The sequence below is a fragment of the Oreochromis aureus genome, linkage group 8 (assembly GCF_013358895.1).
Source record: "Oreochromis aureus strain Israel breed Guangdong linkage group 8, ZZ_aureus, whole genome shotgun sequence".
Taxonomy (NCBI): Eukaryota; Metazoa; Chordata; class Actinopteri; order Cichliformes; family Cichlidae; genus Oreochromis; species Oreochromis aureus.
This window is the reverse complement of record NC_052949.1, coordinates 13,753,381-13,774,050: the sequence shown is the minus strand read 5'-3', so window position 1 is coordinate 13,774,050 and position 20,670 is coordinate 13,753,381. Positions and strand designations below refer to the sequence as shown.

At 41.5% G+C, this 20,670-nt stretch overlaps 2 protein-coding genes and 1 long non-coding RNA gene across 4 annotated transcripts; 2 read left to right on the top strand and 1 right to left on the bottom strand.

Moving 5' to 3' along the window:
* Nucleotides 1–69: 69 nt before the first annotated feature.
* LOC116327473 (myosin light chain kinase, smooth muscle-like) lies at nucleotides 70–8,831 on the bottom strand. Of its 2 annotated transcripts, none has more exons than XM_039616281.1 (17): nucleotides 8,527–8,831; nucleotides 7,776–7,922; nucleotides 5,639–5,791; nucleotides 5,406–5,540; nucleotides 4,934–4,978; nucleotides 4,713–4,843; nucleotides 4,463–4,619; nucleotides 4,072–4,380; nucleotides 3,874–3,970; nucleotides 3,572–3,775; nucleotides 3,161–3,378; nucleotides 2,369–2,492; nucleotides 1,650–1,802; nucleotides 1,368–1,497; nucleotides 1,166–1,247; nucleotides 852–992; nucleotides 70–629 (listed from the first exon to the last, which is right to left on the bottom strand). In XM_039616281.1, the coding sequence occupies exons 1-17, from the start codon at nucleotides 8,675–8,677 to the stop codon at nucleotides 424–426; spliced, it is 2,583 nt and encodes an 860-aa protein (XP_039472215.1). In that variant the 5' UTR covers nucleotides 8,678–8,831; the 3' UTR covers nucleotides 70–423. The 2 variants fall into 2 exon arrangements, with proteins under 2 accessions (XP_039472215.1, XP_039472216.1); XM_039616282.1 differs by having other exon boundaries at nucleotides 7,776–7,844; nucleotides 8,527–8,696.
* Nucleotides 8,832–8,951: 120 nt separating this feature from the next.
* LOC120441414 lies at nucleotides 8,952–12,304 on the top strand. Its single transcript, XR_005614058.1, has 3 exons — nucleotides 8,952–9,097; nucleotides 9,191–9,315; nucleotides 11,594–12,304. It is a non-coding gene; the product is annotated as an uncharacterized LOC120441414 (long non-coding RNA).
* Nucleotides 12,305–12,962: 658 nt separating this feature from the next.
* On the top strand, nucleotides 12,963–19,050 carry LOC116327499 (CD63 antigen-like). The gene is made up of 7 exons (XM_031749113.1): nucleotides 12,963–13,131; nucleotides 15,950–16,138; nucleotides 16,257–16,331; nucleotides 16,489–16,593; nucleotides 17,979–18,116; nucleotides 18,201–18,284; nucleotides 18,775–19,050. The coding sequence occupies exons 1-7, from the start codon at nucleotides 13,075–13,077 to the stop codon at nucleotides 18,844–18,846; spliced, it is 720 nt and encodes a 239-aa protein (XP_031604973.1). The 5' UTR covers nucleotides 12,963–13,074; the 3' UTR covers nucleotides 18,847–19,050.
* Nucleotides 19,051–20,670: the final 1,620 nt, after the last annotated feature.

Below are 20,670 nucleotides of genomic sequence, written 5' to 3'. Positions count from 1 at the left end.
TGTCGAACACTTTAATGGTGGATAATCAATGCATACATCCTTTGAATGTCAAAAACTCACATTCATGAATCATTTTAGAACATTTATTTCTGAAAAAGTGTGCTTTTTAAATCTTTAGTGTTTAATACATTTAAACAATATTTAGATGTGTAAAATGTACATGTTTTTATGTGATTACAGTCACAGGAGAAAGACTTACCCTATAAGTACAACACCTTGTGCATTAGTAGCTGAACACATAAATACAGATTTTCTGAGTGCACTACTAACTACTTTGGCATCTGTACTAACCTTATCCAGCAGACAAGGTAACACCCGTGTATTTGTGTTGAAATTACGTGAAATCAGGAGGTCGTGACTGTCCATTCATATACCGACAAGACAAAAATTCAGCTTGGTCCTTTTTGCAATGAAGAAAAGTTGTTACAGTCGCACTTTCAGTTTGGCAGAGCACATTGCTTCCCCCAGTTTGTTTCTGGCCTTGCATACATACACCCCAGAGTCAGAAAACTTCAAATCAGCCAGAACCAGAGAACAGAGCCCCTCTCCATGATGCTCTATGGTCGCTCTGCGAGATTCAGGCACCGGCTTCTCATTGTGAAGCCATTTCACCTCTGGCTGCGGGTACCCTAGGATTGGAAAAATGTAAAATTACACCAAAAGAGTACAAAACAAGACAAAAATCCTCAAATACAGAGAGCAGATTAATTTATTGTTTGTGCTAATGACTTGTGATGACTGAGGTATTTTTCTAATAATTGAGAAATTTACATGTTTAAAAATAAATGACTACAAATGTTGATCGTAGAACTACGTTGTTTCTCATACAGTGTGTTAATCTGTTACTCTACCATTGATAACACATGTTAGCTGAGCAGCTGCTCCTACAGGGAGGGTAACGTCCTTAAGGGCCTGTTGGAAATGAGGCTCAATCTGGAGCTGGTTATCCAGCGACCGGATGGCCTCCTCTGCCTCTTGGCTCCAGCTTGGCTCTGCATGAGAGTGCGGATGATGACGATGAATAACAAGGAAACAAGGCTTTACTGATCATAAGAGGCTAAACTTGAAGTGACAGTCTGAAACAGCGAGTCATCTGCCACATCCATGTAGATCTAGGACATGGGAGGCTATTGTGTGTATGTGTGTGTCCCTTTATCCGTCTTACCCTCTGAGGAGTTGCCAGCAGAGACTGGGCTGCTGGTGAGGTTAGCCATTCGCTTTAGGGCCAAAACAGCCTTGCCAGTTTTCTAGAAGTTTAAAAGGAAAAATTGAATTGGTTGACCAAACTTTTTGAAAACATGCATTGAGATTATTAGGGACTGATTGTTGTTTTTTTTAAGTATTCTTAAAACAAAAAAATCGGATACCTTCCACTTGCGCTTGGCCAGAAAATGTCTCATCTTCTCCTTATTGAGGGACTTGGTGGGCCTGCGGTTTAGAGGGGTGAAAGAGGCCATCCAGCTATGGGCAAGCGCCTCGGTACATGACAGCCTGCGTCTAGAGTCGAAGTGGATGGAGATAAAGGAGCAAGTGTATGTGGTTGATGAAATGTCTTTGATATTCATATTCACAGTTGGTCAGACAGTTTAGCCGTACGTAAATTCATTGAACTACAAATGGATGTTTCTAATAAGGAAAGGCATTCAAACCTCCGGTCCTTTTGCAGCAGGGAACTGATAAAGTCTTTAGCTTGGTCAGAGATGTCCTCAAAACTTTCTGGGTCAAACTCGTAGCTGGCAGCAGTGACGAGAGCAAGAGTCTCAGCATCGCTGTTTCCCTGGAAGGGTGACTCTCCACTGAGTCTAGGCAAGGATAAACATGAAAGCAAATAAGCTTCCACAGAAATTACACATCCTCATTTCAGGCTCCATTACCCAAAAATGGTAGTATATTGTTGCACCCCCTTCTGCCTGCAGAGCTTCCCTAATTCTTTGAGGCATACATTCAACAAGGTGCTGGACATATTCCTCAGATTTTGGTCCATATTGACATGACAGCATCACAGAGTTTCTGTAGATTTGTTGGCTGCACATCCGTGATGTAAATTTACTCTTCCAACACAAGGTGCTCTATTGAATTGAGATCTGGTGGCTATGGAGGCCGTTTGAGTACAGTGAGCTCATTGTTTTGTCCAAGGAACCAGTTTAAGGTGATTTATGCTTATTCAGGGTGTAAAGGATGAACATCTGAAGTAATAGGTCGGCTGTGGCATGCAGTTGGTACGAAGGGGCCCAAAGCGGTAGATGGTTCACTGATGCCAGTGTACATAGTGTACATTGTCCCTTTTAAATAAATGTAACTGACATAAACATAAAATCGGTGTTCTGTGTCCAAGTCTGTTATTGTGGTTCACTGTAGTTTTACTTACAAGATGAAGCAGATAACTCCAATGCTCCACATATCAGTTTCCAGGCCCACAGGCTCATAGCTGATAACCTCAGGGGCCACAAACTCCGGCGTGCCATGCATCACCATCAGCGGCTTACCCTCCTCTGAAGAAGACAACAAGAGTTTTTCAGAATGTCACTCTCAAACTTATCTTACGATTAGAAGATGACCTGCTCTACCTCCTGAGCTACATCGACAGAGCTGCAGTTGATATTTGTTTCTTTTAACTTATTTACAGAAGCCTCTAATCACCTCTAAAAAGACCACCCACTCTGGAGCTGCTGCATTTGGAGAAAAACGCTGAAATTTCCCGCATAAATTCGCTCCACATGCCTTGATACCTTTACTGAGTTAAAGTAGCAGCTCGGCAATTATCTATTTAAAGACCTGTAGGGATGTGACATGCATTGTAGATCTCTAGGAATTTAGACACTCCCTGATGTTATCTTCATGCATAACATTGGTTGTGTTATTCTTCTTGCGTTTTCAAACTCAAACATGGCAAAGTTCAAGAGGTTGAAAGCATACAAAGATACATTTATGAGTAGAAAACTGTCAGGAATGATGAAAAACCTTAAGCGGTGGCACTCTTTCATCCAAATGGAAACATCTGGTCTGGTCTTTAACACTATGTGCAATATGTGTCTTGAGAGAATAAGCAAGGCCTTCCCCTTTTAAACTGTGCACTGATAATGATGTACCAACCAGTTATGCAAGTTTTTTTTCTTTTCTGTACCTAGTAGGACATTTCAAAATCTAGTATCAAACTCACCCAGTTCAGTAGCCAGACCAAAGTCGATGATTTTGATGCGGGTACCAGTTGTATCCACACAGACGATGTTCTCTGGTTTGAGGTCCAGATGAATGATATTCTGTTTGTGAACATACTGCATGCCCTCCAGGATCTGCTGCATGTAGCGGGCACTGGTGGGCTCTGTGTGCTCAAAGTTTTCATCCACGATGCGTTCAAAGAGCTCTCCACCTGCGATGCTAGGCAGGCAAATAACCATTCAGGGCCATGCAATGGTATGTGACCATCAAATTTGAACTTATAATAGATGTAATGCATTTAACCTCTTATGTATATACCTTCTATTTCCACAACATCCCATAGTGATATCTTTAAATGGAGTGTACCCACTACAATAGAAAGGTTTGCTTTTACTAAACTAAGACGACTTACTACTCCATGACCATGACCATCTCTGAACGACTATCATATGCAGCCAGACACTGCACGAGTTTTGGATGGTGAAGCTTGTTCATCAGTTCAATCTCTTTGCGAGCCGCTTTCCTCTCTTTCATGGTCCGAGCTCTGTAGAACTTCCCTGCACACTCCTGACCCGTCTCTTTTCGGGTCATCCGGTACACCTCACCAAATTTTCCTCTGGAAATTTGAACATTTAAAACAAAAACAGTAAGGGAGGATTATAATTCCTCAGGATTGAAAGTTTTAGATATGGATGCACACTTAGAGATGCTTACACTCCCAGCTTCTCATGCACATTGTAGTGGTCCCTGACTTTATTTTGGGTGTCAGGGGTCACGATGACGTATGACTCAGGCTCCGCTTTCCTTTGCTCTTTAACACAAATAAAAGAAATGACAAAAAAGACATCTCACAACCGGTACCACCAAAATATAACTTAGGAAATAAAAACAAAATTAAATTCTGCTACTCACTGGCAGTTGCCATCTTGACACAACCAGACTCCTGACTCGGTTCACTGATTCCTGCAGAGTTATAAGCCCTGATTCGGAAGCGGTAACGTCCCAGAGGCTCCAGTCCTGACTGGACGTGGTAGGATGTGTTCTTACAACGACTTAATTCAGTCCAGCTCTCAGATTTGTCCGAGCCATCCTTACAGACCTCCAAGATGTACCCCAAAATTGTCGTGCCGCCGTCGTAGCTGGGGCCAGACCAGGACAGAACCAGGGACTGAGTGGATAGCTGGGAAACAACAGGCTGGGATGCTGGTGGATTGGGCCGGTCTGAGGGGAAATTAAACATTTTCGTGAAATTGCCAATATCCAAATTCTCCCTGTGTACAGTCATGTCAGGAATTTATCTCACCTACAACACTGAGGGAGATGGTGTGCTGAGCAGAGCCTGCTCTGTTGCGTACAATGACTGTGTAGGAGCCTGCATCCTTTGGATCAGCACGAAAGATCTGCACGCTGCTATGATTCGGTGTGGTCCTGACTGACATCCGCTGTCCTCCCAATATAGCCTGGAGACAGAGACGGGCAGAAGTGTAAGCTAAGACAAAGGTAAAATTATGGATAAAATGTTTAAAAAAACAAAAACAGTCTAACATTCTTACCTTATCCCTGTTGTAAATCCAGCAGGAAGCTACAGGGACAGAGCTGGACTTGAACTCACAGCGCAGTAGGGCCTGCTCACCTACTCGAACCTCCACCTGCTCTGGAGGGTCTACAAACTCCACAGGAGGCCCTGAAGAAAAGCAGAGCTAGTTTGTGTCCAAGAAAAAAATAATAATAAAGCCTGAGCTAAGTGCTGTTCAGTACATAATGTGGTTCCTACCTTTACTGGTTGGTACCTGGTTTTGAAGACTGATTTCTCTAAAATCTGTGGAGATTGAGGAAGTAGATTGGATTTACAGGTGTGCTATCATGTGAGAATTTTAAAAAGGAACTAACCAATGGCAGTGAAGCAGTCATGTTTGGTTGAACTGGCAAACAAGAGCCATTTTTGTATAGTTTTAAATAAGAAGATGCTAAAAATGGGATAGACTGCAACAGTTCTTACTTACAGCCTGCTTAAAACTGAAATTTAAAAACCAAACACACAACATTTTGTTTGTTTTGTCGGCATGCATGTTTCCTCTTCCCTGCCCTCTATTATCATGAGCATATTTGCTATAAATTTGCATTATTTTCACAGGATTAATAGCATTCATGGCAGGAATAAAAGCAGAACAATTGGGAATTTTAATGCGTGTGTAACATTAAAAAGATTTTAAGGAAGTTAAACAAGTGGTCATCATTGAGCCTACCATTGTCCCTTTCTTCTCTGCTTTGCCTTGCCCCTGCCGAAACTGGGAACAATTCAGCGTTTTCATGTGACACAGCCTTGAATGTGACCTCACTGCGCAGCTCACGGTTGATTGTTCTGGGAATTTCCTTTGTTGCTGTTTCATTGTTAACAGAGTGAATCAGGCTCACTGTAAACAGATCATTTCTATGCTGCTGTGCTGATTATTAGTGGCTTTACTGGACTTTATGTTACCTGTGACATGTAACAGAGCAGTGCTCGACTGTTTTCCTGCAGGATTCTCAGCTATGCAGGTGTACCTCCCGGCATTTCCAGGTGAGCACCGGGTCAGGCTCAGACATGCAGCACCGTTTTCGAAGGAAATGTTACTTGTACGCAGTTTCTCACCTAAACATGAGCAAACATGGTTTTATTATAGTTGTAATGAAATGCTTGAACTAATTATTATATAATTGCTTTCGTTAACAGACCTCATAGTATCATGTTATCTCAACAGACCTCTTTGCTTTCAGACTGCTGGCTTCCATGTGGGTCTTAGAGTTTCCAAAAGCAGAATGGGAGCCAGAGACAGATTTAGGAGACGAACTCCCACTCTACTTTTAAGATTAGACACAAAACCTTCCGTGGTGATAAAGCTTACAGTTAGAGCTGGATCAGGTGACTCCAAATTACCCTTTACTTATGCTAAGAGATGGTTTTCTTCTCCACACTCTTCACTCCCCACATGTTTATGTACCACTGTCTAACTCTATCGTTCTTCTATCTGACCATCCCTCTCTGTTTTGGGTGATATTTGAAATAAGTGTTGTATTTTTACTTTCTTAATATTTCTAGCCAATCTGTAGACTCTCCCTCGGGGTCTAAATCACTTTCGCTTTTTGTGTCTGCTGGTGTTTTCTTAGATTTTGGGGGGATTTACCGGAGATTCCAGGCAAACCAATCTAGTGAAATGCACAGCTGTTACATGAGTCATACAGTACTGCGAAAAAGTGTCAAGCCTCCCCTCATTTCTTTATATTTCGCTTCCAAGGAGCTGGATTTTCTTGTAATTGTTTTTTTAGAGTGATCTTGTGCAATAGTTCTCCAGGCTTCCTGAAGGTCTTTCAAACGTTTTAATCACTCGCTTTTCTGACAAGAGACTCACTGCACTAGTGAGTCAGTCCAGTCCTTGCACCTGACCATTTTCAAAAGACTAGAAAAGAAGAAATGGCAATTCTACACAACTATCCATCTCATATGAAAAAGTTGTTACAAATCAAGTTCTTGGGGAAGAAAATCCAGCGAAGCCCTGGCACAGGACCTAAGAGGGCATCTAGCCTTTCAAATTATCCACCAAGTGTTCACTAATGCCTCATCAGACATGGTCTCAGTGGAAGCGTGGCTGTCAAGCAGCCAAATTGTGAAGTTACACAAACTACAGAAGAACTGGACTGAAAATCGAGAAATCTTATCTAGTGATGAATCCAAATTTGAAATGCTTGGTTCAAAGCATGGTCAGTATGTATGGATATAAGAAGAGCGGTACAACTGTGAGTGCCTACAGCATGGTTGAGGCTCTGTCGTGGTTTTGGGCTGTATTTCAGCCAGTGGTGGTGAAAATCCTGTCAAAATTGATGGAATTATGTATGCAGAAATGTACCATCAGATTTTGATCCACCATGCAATATCGTCTAGAAAGCACCTGAAAGGCAACAACTTCATTTTTTGGCGTGACAATGATCCCAAACACACTGCCAAGCAAACATGCCCATGATGGCCCACACAGGGCCCCAAGGTTTGCTGTGTGAAAGCATCTGAATAGAAAACACACAATGGAACACTATTCATCATAGATTATCAGTCTATTAGTCTCCCCAGAGCCTGGACCTCAACATTATTGTAGCAGTGTGGCATCATCTTGACAGAGAACAGAACAAAAGGCAGCCAACATCCAAAGAAGAGCTTTGAATGTCCTTCAGGAAGCCCGGAGAACTATTCCTGAAGACTGCTTAAAGAAATAACAAGAATGCTGTGTTAAAGAATAAAAGTAAAAACTTTCCCCTTACATACTGTATACTGTATGTTTGCACGTTTCACTAAGTCACTGCACCTATTTCGAGGGGTGGCTCAATACTGCACAGAACAGTAGTACATAAAGGTATTCTGTCAATAATTATCAATCAGCAATCAATTCAAAAGGTTGATCATGCAGTATTTTGTGTATGCAGCATTTTGTGCATTTCCAGTGTTTGTACCAATGTTGTATAAAAATACAGTAAATTCCTGCATTCCAGATTATAGTAGATAACTGTAATTTATATAGTAAGATTACTGTAAAAGTTACAATAACCTGGACTTGAATAAAGTACAAAATCTCCTACATGTCACTTACCATTGTATAGCCAGGAAATGCTCATCGGTTGGCTCCCTGTGATAACACCTTTAAAGGCAGCATCACTTCCTGCACAGACAGTACAGTCTCTGAGTGGCTCTTCAAAGCGAGGTGCTTCCAAACTCTGAACTTGTGCCTGTTTGTCATCTTTACAAAGAAAAAGGTGAAGGACAATGGGTTTAGTTTTCACATATTTTTGCTTGTCACTGACCCAATCAGAGCGGGGCATCTTATCAAACGCTAAATCACTGCCTCGTGTTTTGTGTGTGTGTATGGTGCCAAAAATGTATTTGAAGATCACTATCTTCCACTGTGCGGCCTCCAGACGGGGAAGCATCAGTTCATCTGCTGTTTGAGTAATAAACATATGTTACATCTGTGAGCGGCGGGGAATTTGATGTCGTGTTTTTAAAAAAATGTGTGTTTGCAGTTGTTTATTTTGGTCTTGGAATGTCCAGCAGAGTGGGAAATGGGTGGCTGCCAGTGGATGGAGGACTGCCATCAGACTGTGTGTGTGAGCGTACATTAGGGGGAGGAGGGGAGGGGGTGGCAGGCTGTCTATAAAGTTTACAAAGTACAGCTTTCCAAACACAACACTGAGTATTGCACAAACATCTTTCTGTCCTTTGCAGCGCTCTGTGACAGTTTTAGTGAAAACACAGACAAGAAGGGGTGCATCCAGTGAGAAATGTTCTATTTTCTAGTTCAAATGCATAAAAGTTAACATTTTACATCTTTTTCGAGGCCTTACCTGTTGCAGATGAAAATCTCAGTTTGTTGTTTCCCACTAACTTCCTCTTAATGTTACCCAGTCCATTCTCTTTCTGATGTTTCGGTTGAGGCTTGAGGGCAAATCGTAAGGTGGACACAAAAGTCTTCGGCGTCTTCCCATCTTGGTCCATCTTTGATTTCAGATGATAGCGAGTCAGCAGCTGTAGATCAGGCACTCATCTGTCAGGCCTCCTCTTCTTCTCTTAGTTGCGGTTAGACTTACTCCATCTAGAAGCCTTGTGTGAATCTGATGTGTTGCATGCTCACCCTGTCTGCATTCGCACGTCCTTTGAGATGCAAACAGGAGGAGCCTCTGCTTTCCTCTGAAATCACTGCCTCCCCCTCTGCCCCAAAGTTCACAGGAAAAAGGTCAGTTTTATCAGACGGATAATTAGAAGCACACATGTCCAGCCCCCACTGACCCTCTGCACCGAGAACAGAAGGAAAGACAGAAACACATGTGACAGAAAACAAAGGAGGCACTAAGAGAGGTTAGGAAATGTGTGGGAGGAAGAAAACACTCAAGCTGAAGAGAAAAATAACACAATAAGGTGAGGATTAAAAGCAACACACACCAAAGGAGAGTAAAAAAACACTTACCTGCATGAATATAAATAGTATTTCTTCTCAAAACATGAGTACAGTTCCCACAGTCAGCTTCCTTGAGCCATTTTACTCTCTTATATACCTGCGGAGCCACACCGCCAGAGCCACTGCAGGAATCAAGAAGAGCCAGTAGGACAGCTTTTTCTACTGTGCATTCACTCAGGTGAGCAGCACACAACACTGAGACATGTCACTGAAGTGAATCTCTGTAACTGTGGGTTTGTGGGGTTGACTTTCTTTGACAGAAAGTAGAGACGGGTGACCATGTGACCACAGTGAGCACCACTTGTAAATGAGACACCTTTAATTCTATTGATATGGGAAAGCTGCTGGTTGGGTGTGTCTCCAACGTGTGCTTTCATTACTCTATTGTTGAACAGTTGCTAGCTACAGACTGGTTTTCTCTGGTCTACCTTACGGCCATGTGAAGCTCGTTTAAATGCCTTCAGGGCTTTCTTTTCTTTCTGATACTACTCTGAAAGTGTATCTTGTTATTGAGGGTACTCTGCTAACCTATACTTGTGTTTAATTTAAAATTCTGCAACCAAAAATGATTCATATTATAGTAGATGTTAATACAATTTCTCTAAAAAGTAATAGTGCAAAAACCTTATGAACCCTAGATGAACCAAATACTGATACATAATTGTGCATGTGCAGTACTGCTACTTAGGGAGTCCTGCTGCAGATTTTATAGCGCTATAGGGACCTGATCTCTACTCACATAAAACCTTTATAGCAGGAATATAACTGAAAAACGAAAGCTATTCACTACATAAGTTTTCAAGGCATTTTACTTTTACTTTCTAAATCTGTCATGTAAACCGGTTGATGCTGACCTAATTGTGGCCGAATGATTATCAGAACAAGCAACAAATTCTTCTTCTGCTTTGCATTCAACACCAACAACAGGTTGAGCAACAGCCTATCGACATGCATCTAACGAACCCCTATGATGTGTTTTTTCTTCCTCCGTGCAAGAATGTAAGGAAACGGTTACATGGGCTGGTATTTGTAAGTGTTCCCATATGGTGAGGTACACAGTTTACATCAGACTGCAGACAAATCTCCACTGCTCAAAGCATACAGATTGATGGAGCAGACCCATAAATGATTAACAGGGTACTGATGGTGACAAAGGGCAGGTACTGGAATGCAATGCATCAGTTTTACAATTTTGCATGAATCTTAAAATGTATGTAGATGCTGTGCTTTTCTCTAAAATCTAAAGATAAAAACAGAAAATACACCATCAAGTTTCTGTCTTTCTTAATCGAATCTCATATTATTTAGAAATAAACCATATGTGATCGAAAAGAAACTGTTTAATGCAATCAGCACATGCACTTTATGGATCCATCTACTATAGGATAACATCATTATTGTACAAAATACAGTTAGCTCGATCATTTGCAGGACAAAAGACACAATTTTTGTAATGTAACCTCAGTGGATTTTAACTCAAGCAGTCAATGTGCGACTGAAGTGCCGACTTCAGATTTATGTAACCCTCCCAAAATCAATATATTAAGGATACTTAAATACTAGACTTGAGATGCACAGTTAGGCCTTTACTGCAGCCACCTTCAGCTGCTGCTTGGTTGTGAGTCTTCATGCATTCAGTTGTGTATTTAATAACTGAAACACATGCTCTGCTGGGTTGAGATCAGGTGACTGACTTGGGCATTGAAGAATGTTGTTGCCATGAGAAACTCTTGGGTTGCAGCATTGTCCTTCGTCTTGAGAAAGTCTTGTGTAGCTTTTATTATCCACACAGAGGCAAAACTAAAAAAAATTGCGTCTTTGTCCAACAACATTAATTTTTCATTAATATTCATTAATCCAAGACAGCACAGCTTTAGAGTCTAAGCTCGTTCCCGACTAATGATTCTTATCAAGCGGAAGTCACATAAACTTTTGACAAAGTCCCCTGGAATTCAAAACAGGAAAAGCAAAGAGAAGGAAGGACGATGTTCTCCGTCCCTGACTGACTACTCCATCTATGGTAATGATTTTTCTTCTTGTTCTCGTGACGTCCTTCAAAGACATGCAGACTATGTTGTAATCATTTTGCGTCCCGTTCCCACAAACTCCTTCAGAGACATGCAGACTCCATCTCTCCATCACTCTGTGACATCGAAGCAATGGAAGTCCAAATATTAGTGAATGTCTGTGCAAGTGTTATTACAGTTAAATGGGGGGAAATGGAGCCCCCCTGTGGTTATATGCCTCGCACTGCAGAGGTGATAAAATCTGTCATTGTTTGCTTTGCTGAAAAAATAAATTCACTGGCGTTTAAGATCTATCCATGAGAATATTTAAGTTCATCCAAGTCCTGGGTTTAACTTTTTCAAGTCATAAAAATTGACTGCTTTGCTAAACTATCAGCACTGAAGCAGACTTCACTCAAGTAATCTCAAATATTCTTCTTTATCCTGCAGGCAAATAAGAACCAGCAGATAAGGCTCCACAGACAGAGACTCAGTGATGAGAGGAAGGCAGACAAAACCACAGACATGAGTGAACACAAATGGCTTGTGATGCAACAGATAAACCTGCCTCCCGACTGACAGCCAACCCTCTGTTAGTTCTCTAATGATTACTGCTTCTTGAAGGAAACCTTTACACAGACGTTCAAAGAGCCTGCAATCCGGTAGTTAAAGGGGAAAACAGAGAAAAATATGATGCAGCATTGTTCTTCACAGGTCGAGGCAGTCTGACCTGAGCTCTGAGAAAGCAGGAGAGGGAAAAAAAGCAAACATCAAAGAAGAACGAAAGAGGAAGGAAGAAGGAAAAGAATACAAAAAGATGTGAGAAACAAAGAGAACTCTGGCAGTGTGCGACAAGCATCCCTGCCTCTCATTTCAAGGTCACTGTGATGGAAATTATTGTCCTGCAGCCAGAGGCCTCAGTCCTTTTCAAGCCTGTGGAGTCAGGCCAGGCGGCCCGAGATCCACGTATTGGTGGGGAAGCTGTGAGAAAGTGCTTGGTCTGCAAACAGAAGGAAGGAGCCCGAAGCAAGATCAGATAATCACAGTGCTGCAGTTGCTCAGAGTTGGGACAGAAAACTGAATTTCTTTTTTTTTGAGACAAAAATGCAAATTTTACTTATCTGGACCTAAAAAAAATTAAAACAATAATACTAAATAAAAATATTCCAACATTTAGAAAAATCTTGTGGTGAAAGTTGATTTCTTTTAATTGGGATTTTAATAAGAATACAGAAACAAACACTTAAATTGCACATTTTTGTTTAGTGTTTAGTGTCATGGCATGTTATTTTAAACATATTAGTCATGAAAATTGATCTGCTTCAATAATATTCACACTGCAGTGTCTACATTGCAGGGGATATGTATGGATTACTGACTAGCAACCGCTGGCACAAGGTGAGGCCCGGCTACGCCTGATTGTGATCTACAAAACAGACTGCATACAGAAACTGATCAAAATGAGACAAAATAATCACAATAAGATCTAAATAATTTACAGAGATCAAAGAGCTCTGAATACTGGTTACAGATGATCCTGCACATCACCTGAAGGTCCCAAAACAACTACAAAGAGAGGCAGAACATCTGCAACATTAAAAAGACAAAACATCTTCATATTTGGGGGAGACCTTTTAGATTTATAGATTGTTTATAGAGTGAAATTCCAAGTATTTAAATGACCGTATATTACGGCACAGTTTGTACTCACTGACGTGTGACGCCTCTATGCAAAGACAGGCTTGATGCATTCAAAAGATACCTACAACAACTTGAAAGCTATCGGACTGCCGGTTCATTTCCATAGGGTCATATGACACACTCGCCACTGAATTGCACTCTATTCACCCTGACTCGACTCGTATTTGGATTGAGGGAAGTCTGCAACCTTCTGGATTCACTTATTTATTATTTGCTCAGACCACCTCAAAATGTGCAGTTTCTTCAGCATCAAGTGTTGCTTCATTTTCTTCAACACGCTCTTCTTGGTGAGTAATAGAGTAATTCTGTTCTATCTAAGTGATGATTGATAGCACTGATAGGTAATATCATAGAAAGATTGGAATAAAGAGCAGAAGTAGTAGAGGTAAAGAAAGAATAAAGCCAAAATTTAATCACTCGTATCTTATCTTTAGAAGTCCAGGAAACTTTGACCACATGCTGGATTATCCAAGGGAAGATACACATGCATCAAGAGACTTGATTTGCCCTTCCAAATTTCCAAAACACACTCGTATTAACCTGTCTTGTGGGGTTGCAGCAGCTGAGCTGAGCAAAGGGAACTGTAACAAATTTAGAAGCTAATCAGTATCATCGCCAGATAAACCTGCACGGTGTCCTGTGCACTCTCCAGAAATTTTATGTCCTAAATATTAACTGGTGCATGATGTGTAACCCACACAGAATAACCTTTATGAAATATATCTATTTTAAAAATATTTCAAGAAAAATATCATACTTTTGAGATGTATTATTAAGGTTGATAACTTTCTGTGCCAGCAATACACACATTCAAATTTTATGAAATGCAAATAACGCCGTGTTACGCTGAAGTAGGGGACCCAAACAAGTTTTTAATCCAGCCACATGTCACACACTGGTAGGCAGTCAGTGAGAGCAAACAATCCAATCACAAAGCTGTCAAAGGGCAAAAATCCAATAACAGGCAATGGTCGTGTGATTATAAAGGACAAAATAACATATACTAAATCCAGTTTTTAAAGGGGGACTTCATTTATTGAGTGAAAAGCTATCCAGCTGTCCAGAGGTGGACTTAATGATGTGTTTCACATCATTGTCCTGCTGCATAATAAGTGCTCTTGAGCTTCAGGGCACAAACTGATGGCCAGAAATTCTCCTTCAGGATTTTCTGGCCAATTCTGATCAGTTCCAGCAACTCGTCCAGGTCCTGAAGTAGCTACAAAGCCCCAGACTATCACACACCACCACCATGTTTGACTGCTGGTGTGATGTTCTGTTTATAAAATATTGTGTTAGTTTTATGATCCAGTGTTCCGTGACCAGGACGAAAACCGCATTGTTCCTCCTGTATCCGAGGTTCGACTAACGGACGAACTCTCCTTTCCAGCACCCTGGCATAGACTTTCCCAGGGAGGCTGAGGAGTGTGATCCCCCTGTAGTTGGAACACACCCTCCGGTCTCCCTTCTTAAAGATGGGGACCACCACCCTGGTCTGCCAGTCCAGGGGTGTAGAGGCGTGTCAACCAGGACAGCCCTACAACATCCAGAGCCTTCAGGAACTCGGGGCGGACTTCATCAACACCAGGGGCTCTGCCACCAAGGAGTTGTTTAACTGCCTCAGTGACCTCGCCCCCGGAAATTGGCGGGTCATTGCTACGGGCCATTCGATCCCTATACAACCGTTGCAAGAGTTTGGTTCGCATTGCCGGCAATAAGTCGGACTCGTTCCCGGTGGGTGATGGGCTCCGCCAGGGCTGCCCTTTGTCACCGGTTCTGTTCATAAGCACCTCCAAATCTGAGGCCATGGTTCTCAGCCGGAAAAGGGTGGAGTGCCCACTCCGGGTCGGGGATGAGTTCCTGCCCCAAGTGGAGGAGTTCAAGTATCTCGGGGTCTTGTTCGCGAGTGATGGGAGAAGGGAGCCGGAGATCGACAGACGGATTGGTGCTGCGGCTGCAGTGATGCGGACGCTGCACCGGTCCGTCGTGGTGAAGAGGGAGCTGAGTGTAAAAGCAAAGCTCTCAATTTACCGGTCGATCTACGTCCCTACCCTCACCTATGGCCACGAGCTGTGGGTAGTGACCGAAAGAACGAGATCGCGGATACAAGCGGCAGAAATGAGCTTCCTCCGAAGGGTGGCTGGCCTCTCCCTTAGAGATAGGGTGAGAAGTTCGGCCATCCGGGAGGGGCTCAGAGTAGAGCCGCTGCTCCTCCACATCGAAAGGAGCCAGTTGAGGTGGTTCGGGCATCTGACAAGGATGCCTCCTGGGCGCCTCCTGGGTGAGGTGTTCCAGGCATGTCCCACGGGAGGAGGCCCAGGGCAGACCCAGGACACGCTGGAGAGATTATATCTCGGCTGGCCTGGGAACGCATTTGGTGTTCCCCGGATAAGCTGGAGGAGGTGGCTGGGAGAGGGAGGTCTGGGCTTCTCTGCTTAGGCTGCTGCCCCCACGACCCGGCCTCGGATAAAGCGGATGAAGATGGATGGATGGATGGATAGTTTTATGATGTAACGGGACTCAAACCTTCCAGAAAGTTTAGCTTATATCTTGTTCGTCCACCGAATGTCTATCCATATTTTCTGCCAAATGTTAGACGAGCCTTTGTGCTTCTTCCGTTCTCTGTGGTCAGCAGTGGTTTTCTTCCATGAATGCCATTTTTACCCAGTCTCTTTGTTATTATTGAATTATGAACGTTGACCTCAGCTAATATAAGTGAAGCCTACAGGTCTTTAAATGTTGTTCTGGGGTCTTTTGTGACCTCCTGGATGAGTCATCGATGCACTCTTGGAGTAATTTTGGTAGGACGGCCACTCCTGGGAAAGTTCACCACTGTTCCAAATTTGCTTCATTTGCTGGAGTCTAAAAGCGTTAGAAATTGCTTTTACTTTTTAACATAGGGAGAGGTAAGTTTATATTAAACACTGAAATATGTAAATGTAACAAATAGGCAAAAAAAATTAGATATAAGGACAAGGGCAAATACTTTGTCACAGTACTGTAAAAATGAGGTAGTATTGACAGGAATGAACAAAACCAACCTCTTTTAATTTAGTGTTTCCATGTAAAGCACTACATTGCTGTCCTGTTATTAAACTTCTTTTTCAGCTGTCTGGGGTTGCCCTCATCACTATAGGAGTGCTGCAGTACTCGACGTACTCAGATATCGGCACCTTTGCAGGGAGCAACTTGTCTAAAATCACTATAGTCCTCATTGCAGTAGGGGTCATCATAGCCTTCGTATCCCTCTTGGGCCACATTGGTGCATTCTTTAATAGTTCATCTATGGTTGCTTGTGTAAGTACTGTAATGAAATGAAATGTGATTAAGTGGAGATTCTTTCAAAAACTTTTTTTTAATGAGCACTGGAGATGTTCTGGAGATCTCTAACAGTGTTCACTTTCTTTATCTATAGTTCATCTGCATCCTGATAGTGATCATCCTCTTGGAGGTCCTCACAGGAGCCGCTTTTTATATATTTCGCAGTAGGGTAAGACACTAAAATCGCACCAAAAAGGAACTACTTGAGATCAAGGTCAAATTTTACCATTAGCAGTGGTTCTCCAGTCATAATATCAGTAGCATTGCTTAAAATATATCTAAGTTCTAGTGTCTGTTCTGGTAATTTTATCTGATTTTCTCTGTAGGCCGCCCTTCTGCAGATGGCTAATGGTGTCAACGCCAAAGCACAGGAAGTGATTAACGACTATAGCCCTGAGAGGAGACATGCAATCGACAAAATTCAGGAAAAGGTGACACCCAGAGCCCACTGTAATGTTTTGTATTTTCGAGAAACACCTGATGGATTGGAGGAAGTGCCAAAACCCCTTAAAGGGACTCATTTCCTCTCTCGATGGGAAAATGATGCCTGGTTTAAATTTCTGCTGCAACATTCAGATGGTGAGGTCAGAATCTGGTGTAAACATGAAAGCGTGGCTCCATCCTGCATTGTATCAATGATTCAAGCTCTTGGTGGTTTAATGCAGCAGAAGATACTCTCTTCACCCTCTTAGTACCAAATGAGTATCATTGCTGAACATCTCCATGTCATTGTGACCCACAGTGTACCCATCTTCTAATGTCCACAGTTTTCAAGATGACACGTTCATATTTTGTGCATTGCTGGATGCAAAAGCTGATTTAATTTAGGTGAAAAACGGGTCAAAGTCAAGGCCGAGGTCACGCCAAATGTGAAAATCAGTAAAAATTTTATATTACTCACAAATTTTATGGATATTATATGGTTGTTATAAAAGCAGGCTGACATCAGCATGTTGTAATAAAAACATCATAAAACATCAAAGGTTCAGTATTGCCTCTGCTATTCGGGGGGAGTTGCTCTATCTGAGTGCTCTTGTTTACAGTCAGATTAAGATGACTAACTTTAATATAAGAGTGTGAAGACAATCTGCAAAGCGCGAGAGGGTAGTTAACAAAGACCAGCAATGAGAAGAATGCTGGAATTACTTAGGGGGTTTAAGTTTGAAGGCTTACATGTCAGCGTAGTGTGTCAAGCTATGGGAGTAGTATCTGTTGGGCAGGGTGAGGCTCAGAGATAAAGGTGAAGAATGTGGCTTATTGGAGTGTAGGAAGACAGGTGAGTTTCAGGTGAGTCCATGTTTCCAAAGAGAATCACAAAACCCAAGTGTTGATCTGGAGCTGGTCCGGCTGTGGGCTTCTGACTGCAGAAGGGAAGCGAAGCGAGCTCTCAAAGCAGTGAGGCAGGAGCTTCAGATAAGAAACTAGAAAGCAGATGAGACACAAGGGTTACTGATCTGAGCTTGCAAAAGAAAGAAAGAAAACAGAGGGGAAAACCTGATGCTTGCTCTAAAATCCTAACACTCAAAATGGTTTTGTAAATAATCTCTGAGGAATGTTTACAGCAACTTGTTGAATCTTTGTCATGAAGAATTAAGGCAGCTCTGAAGGTAAAAGGAGGTCCAACCCAATACTAGCAAGGTGTACCTAATAAAGTGGCTAGTAAGGGTAAATAACAGGCCTTCAGCATCTGTGTGAAAATTAGTAGTTAAGTAGACAAACTGACTTTCTACAAAGCAACACTTGAAGAATATTTATTGTGAACCAGTGATTAATACAGCTTTAGTGCTTCATTATCACAGTGTTGTTATCGTTGCAGTTCAAGTGTTGTGGTGCGGACAGCTATGCCGACTGGTCCCAGAGCACGGGCTGGGGAAAGCACGACGCCGTGCCAGATTCCTGCTGCGTGGTGAAGAGTGAGGGCTGTGGACAGGACAAGGAGAAGGCACATAAAAAGGTCTGACGGGAAAACATTTCAAGCAATTTTCATCTATTTTCTGCAAACAAATACTGTATTTTATGACCGTGCGATCCTCCTCAGGGCTGCCTCTGGGCAATCGGTGTCTTCCTGTTGAAAAATCTGGTGTGGGTCGGCGCTGTCTGCATTGCTCTTGGAGTCACGGAGGTAAGCTTCTGCAATTTCCCCTTGCTCACATTTAAGTGTGAAGCAAAATGCTCATATTGCAAGAGTAAATCTCATATTACTGTAAGAAATGATCAGTTTAAATGCCAATCCAGTACACTTACCTACTGATTAACTGTGCAGGAGCCAGTGTGAGCCCAAAAGGTTAATTTTAATCTGTATTAGGTGGAAAAAAGATGAAGAAAAATCAGAAATGTCAAACATTTCAAGATACCCCAAATGTCTCCACATAAAAATAAAAACATGTATACTGGAGTGATTTAGTAATTTAGTTTCCAGCAGTAGCAAATATTGTAAGGAATATTTAAATAGCAGAGGATAACTTGAATGATAATAAAGCCTGTCTCATCCTGACTGCCTCAGGTGATGAAATGCAGAAATAATTACTTTTTTCAGAACAAGAAAATAACCTTTTGGGTGTGCCATTGAGTTCATTTGCAGCCAGTAACTTCTGACCTTATCCCTGTTGCAGGTTTTTGGAGTATTAGTCGGGGTGTGCTTGTGTCTGGACATTAAGCGAAAGAACTACGAAAACATCAGCTAATGCATCATCACTGCTCTATTATGTCTGGATGCTCGACTGTGTCTAGATTCTGCATTTAGAAAAAAATCTTATCTACATACTTGCTATAATTGCAGCTGGTATCTAACAAAGAGAAATTGATCTGCTATAATGGTGAAAAAATCTATTATAAACTGACATTCATGCTTACAATGCACATAATTAATAAACATGTGATCGCTTCTGGGTTTTTGTGTGTTGCTTAAGTAGTTTTTAACAACTAAAAGTGTGTGTATTATGTTTGAAGGTTACGTACACTGATCATGGGCATGGATTCTTTAATTTTAGGCTTTTAGTTATATTTTTATCTGTTCTTTTCCAGGGTTGAATGATTTTACAGGCTTTCTCTCTAATGTCTTTAAAAAACGAGAATTGACTGCGCTAGTTTGCCATAAATTGCGAAGTTTGTGAGGACCCAAATGCAGAAAACATAGAGGCAGATGGTGGTGAGCTAAAAGTGAAACATTTATTCAGGCTAACAACCAAAAAACAAAATGAAGCATAAAATACAAAAGGAAAACTGAAAGCTTATTGGAATCTAAACTGGGAATTACAGACACATGAATGAACTTCACAAGAGACTTGACACAGGAGGAAGAAAAAAATAAGAGACACATAAACGCTAAAGGAATTTACAAAAGAGAACAAGACACACTACGAGGATTACTACCAGAAAGAATATAAATATTACACAATGTTGGGATCGCATAATAAGTAATAATAGAGAGTTCATAAATTCAAAACACAGGGTCGACTGACCCAGGGCCATGACATACAGTACAGCTGGATCAGCATTTCCAAACTTTGGATCCACTTCTACAGATGGACAGTCATTATTTGCTTGTTTTGTTTTTGGGTGAATTGGCCCTTTAATGAGCAGAGAGTGCAATGATGTACCACAACAAAATATAATGTTTTTAGCCAAATCGGCTTTCTGTGTTTGAAAAATTAATTTTATTCATTAATTTCAGATTTTAAATTTCCTTAATAATGAAAATTCTGTGGGTAAATACACTTCATCTAAACCTGATATACAGACTACCTGATGACTGCCCTTCTCCGGGCCTGGTTCTGCTGTTCAAGTGCTTGCTCATGTTGGAGGTTTCACTGTACTGAGCTGACTGAAGTTGTGATTTGGCACTAAACAAATAAAATTGAAACCGTTAAAACATTTTGAATGTTTGTGAGGGAAAATCACGTGGAAAACACCCATACGTACAATAATTATGATCAATACGGTTTCAACACAGATTTTTAATCTTAAAAATATACATATTGAACCAAAAATATTGTTTTCTATAAAAAAGTTTTTTTTTACTTTTTATTGTTTCCACAGCTGGAATTAGTTTGGTAGCCTATTTGTGACACGGCAGACAAACACTATACTGTGATTACGTGCCATGTAATGTGTAATCGGAGGTGTAGAAAAGAGCAGACTGTGATTTAATGTAAGAGCCCGACTGATTCTGTCTCTCCATCTGGAATAATTAACAGTTGTGCCTGACAGCACTGCTGTGCCACTTACCCTGTGAAGCTACTGCTATGTAAAAAAATGAAAAGACTCTCACAAACAGCTGGAGGAAAGAAACACAGTTTCAGCTCAGTTTCAGTTTTTTTCTTTGTTTGTTTTTTCACCTCTTTGTGATGTCTAAAGACAAGTGTTGGTGCTGTGGATCCCTTTACAAAATATAGGCATAACTGCCCTATGTCCGCCCCTCTGGTTTTTGAACTCCTGTTCTCCTGACCTGACAAAAAACAAACAAACAAACAAACAAAACAGGAATCATGAGGAAGGTGCATTGGAAA

Excerpts from the sequence above, each read along its gene's own strand:
- LOC116327473 (XM_039616281.1), bottom strand. The coding sequence starts at position 8,677 with ATGGACCAAGATGGGAAGACGCCGAAGACTTTTGTGTCCACCTTACGA. Across the intron at positions 1,248-1,367 it reads TGGCCAAGCGCAAGTGGAAG|AAAACTGGCAAGGCTGTTTT; the intron begins GTATCCGATTTT and ends TTAAACTTCTAG. Across the intron at positions 993-1,165 it reads TGCTGGCAACTCCTCAGAGG|AGCCAAGCTGGAGCCAAGAG; the intron begins GTAAGACGGATA and ends ACTCTCATGCAG.
- LOC116327499 (XM_031749113.1), top strand. The coding sequence starts at position 13,075 with ATGTGCAGTTTCTTCAGCATCAAGTGTTGCTTCATTTTCTTCAACACG. Across the intron at positions 16,139-16,256 it reads GTTCATCTATGGTTGCTTGT|TTCATCTGCATCCTGATAGT; the intron begins GTAAGTACTGTA and ends CTTTATCTATAG. Across the intron at positions 16,594-17,978 it reads TCGACAAAATTCAGGAAAAG|TTCAAGTGTTGTGGTGCGGA; the intron begins GTGACACCCAGA and ends TTATCGTTGCAG.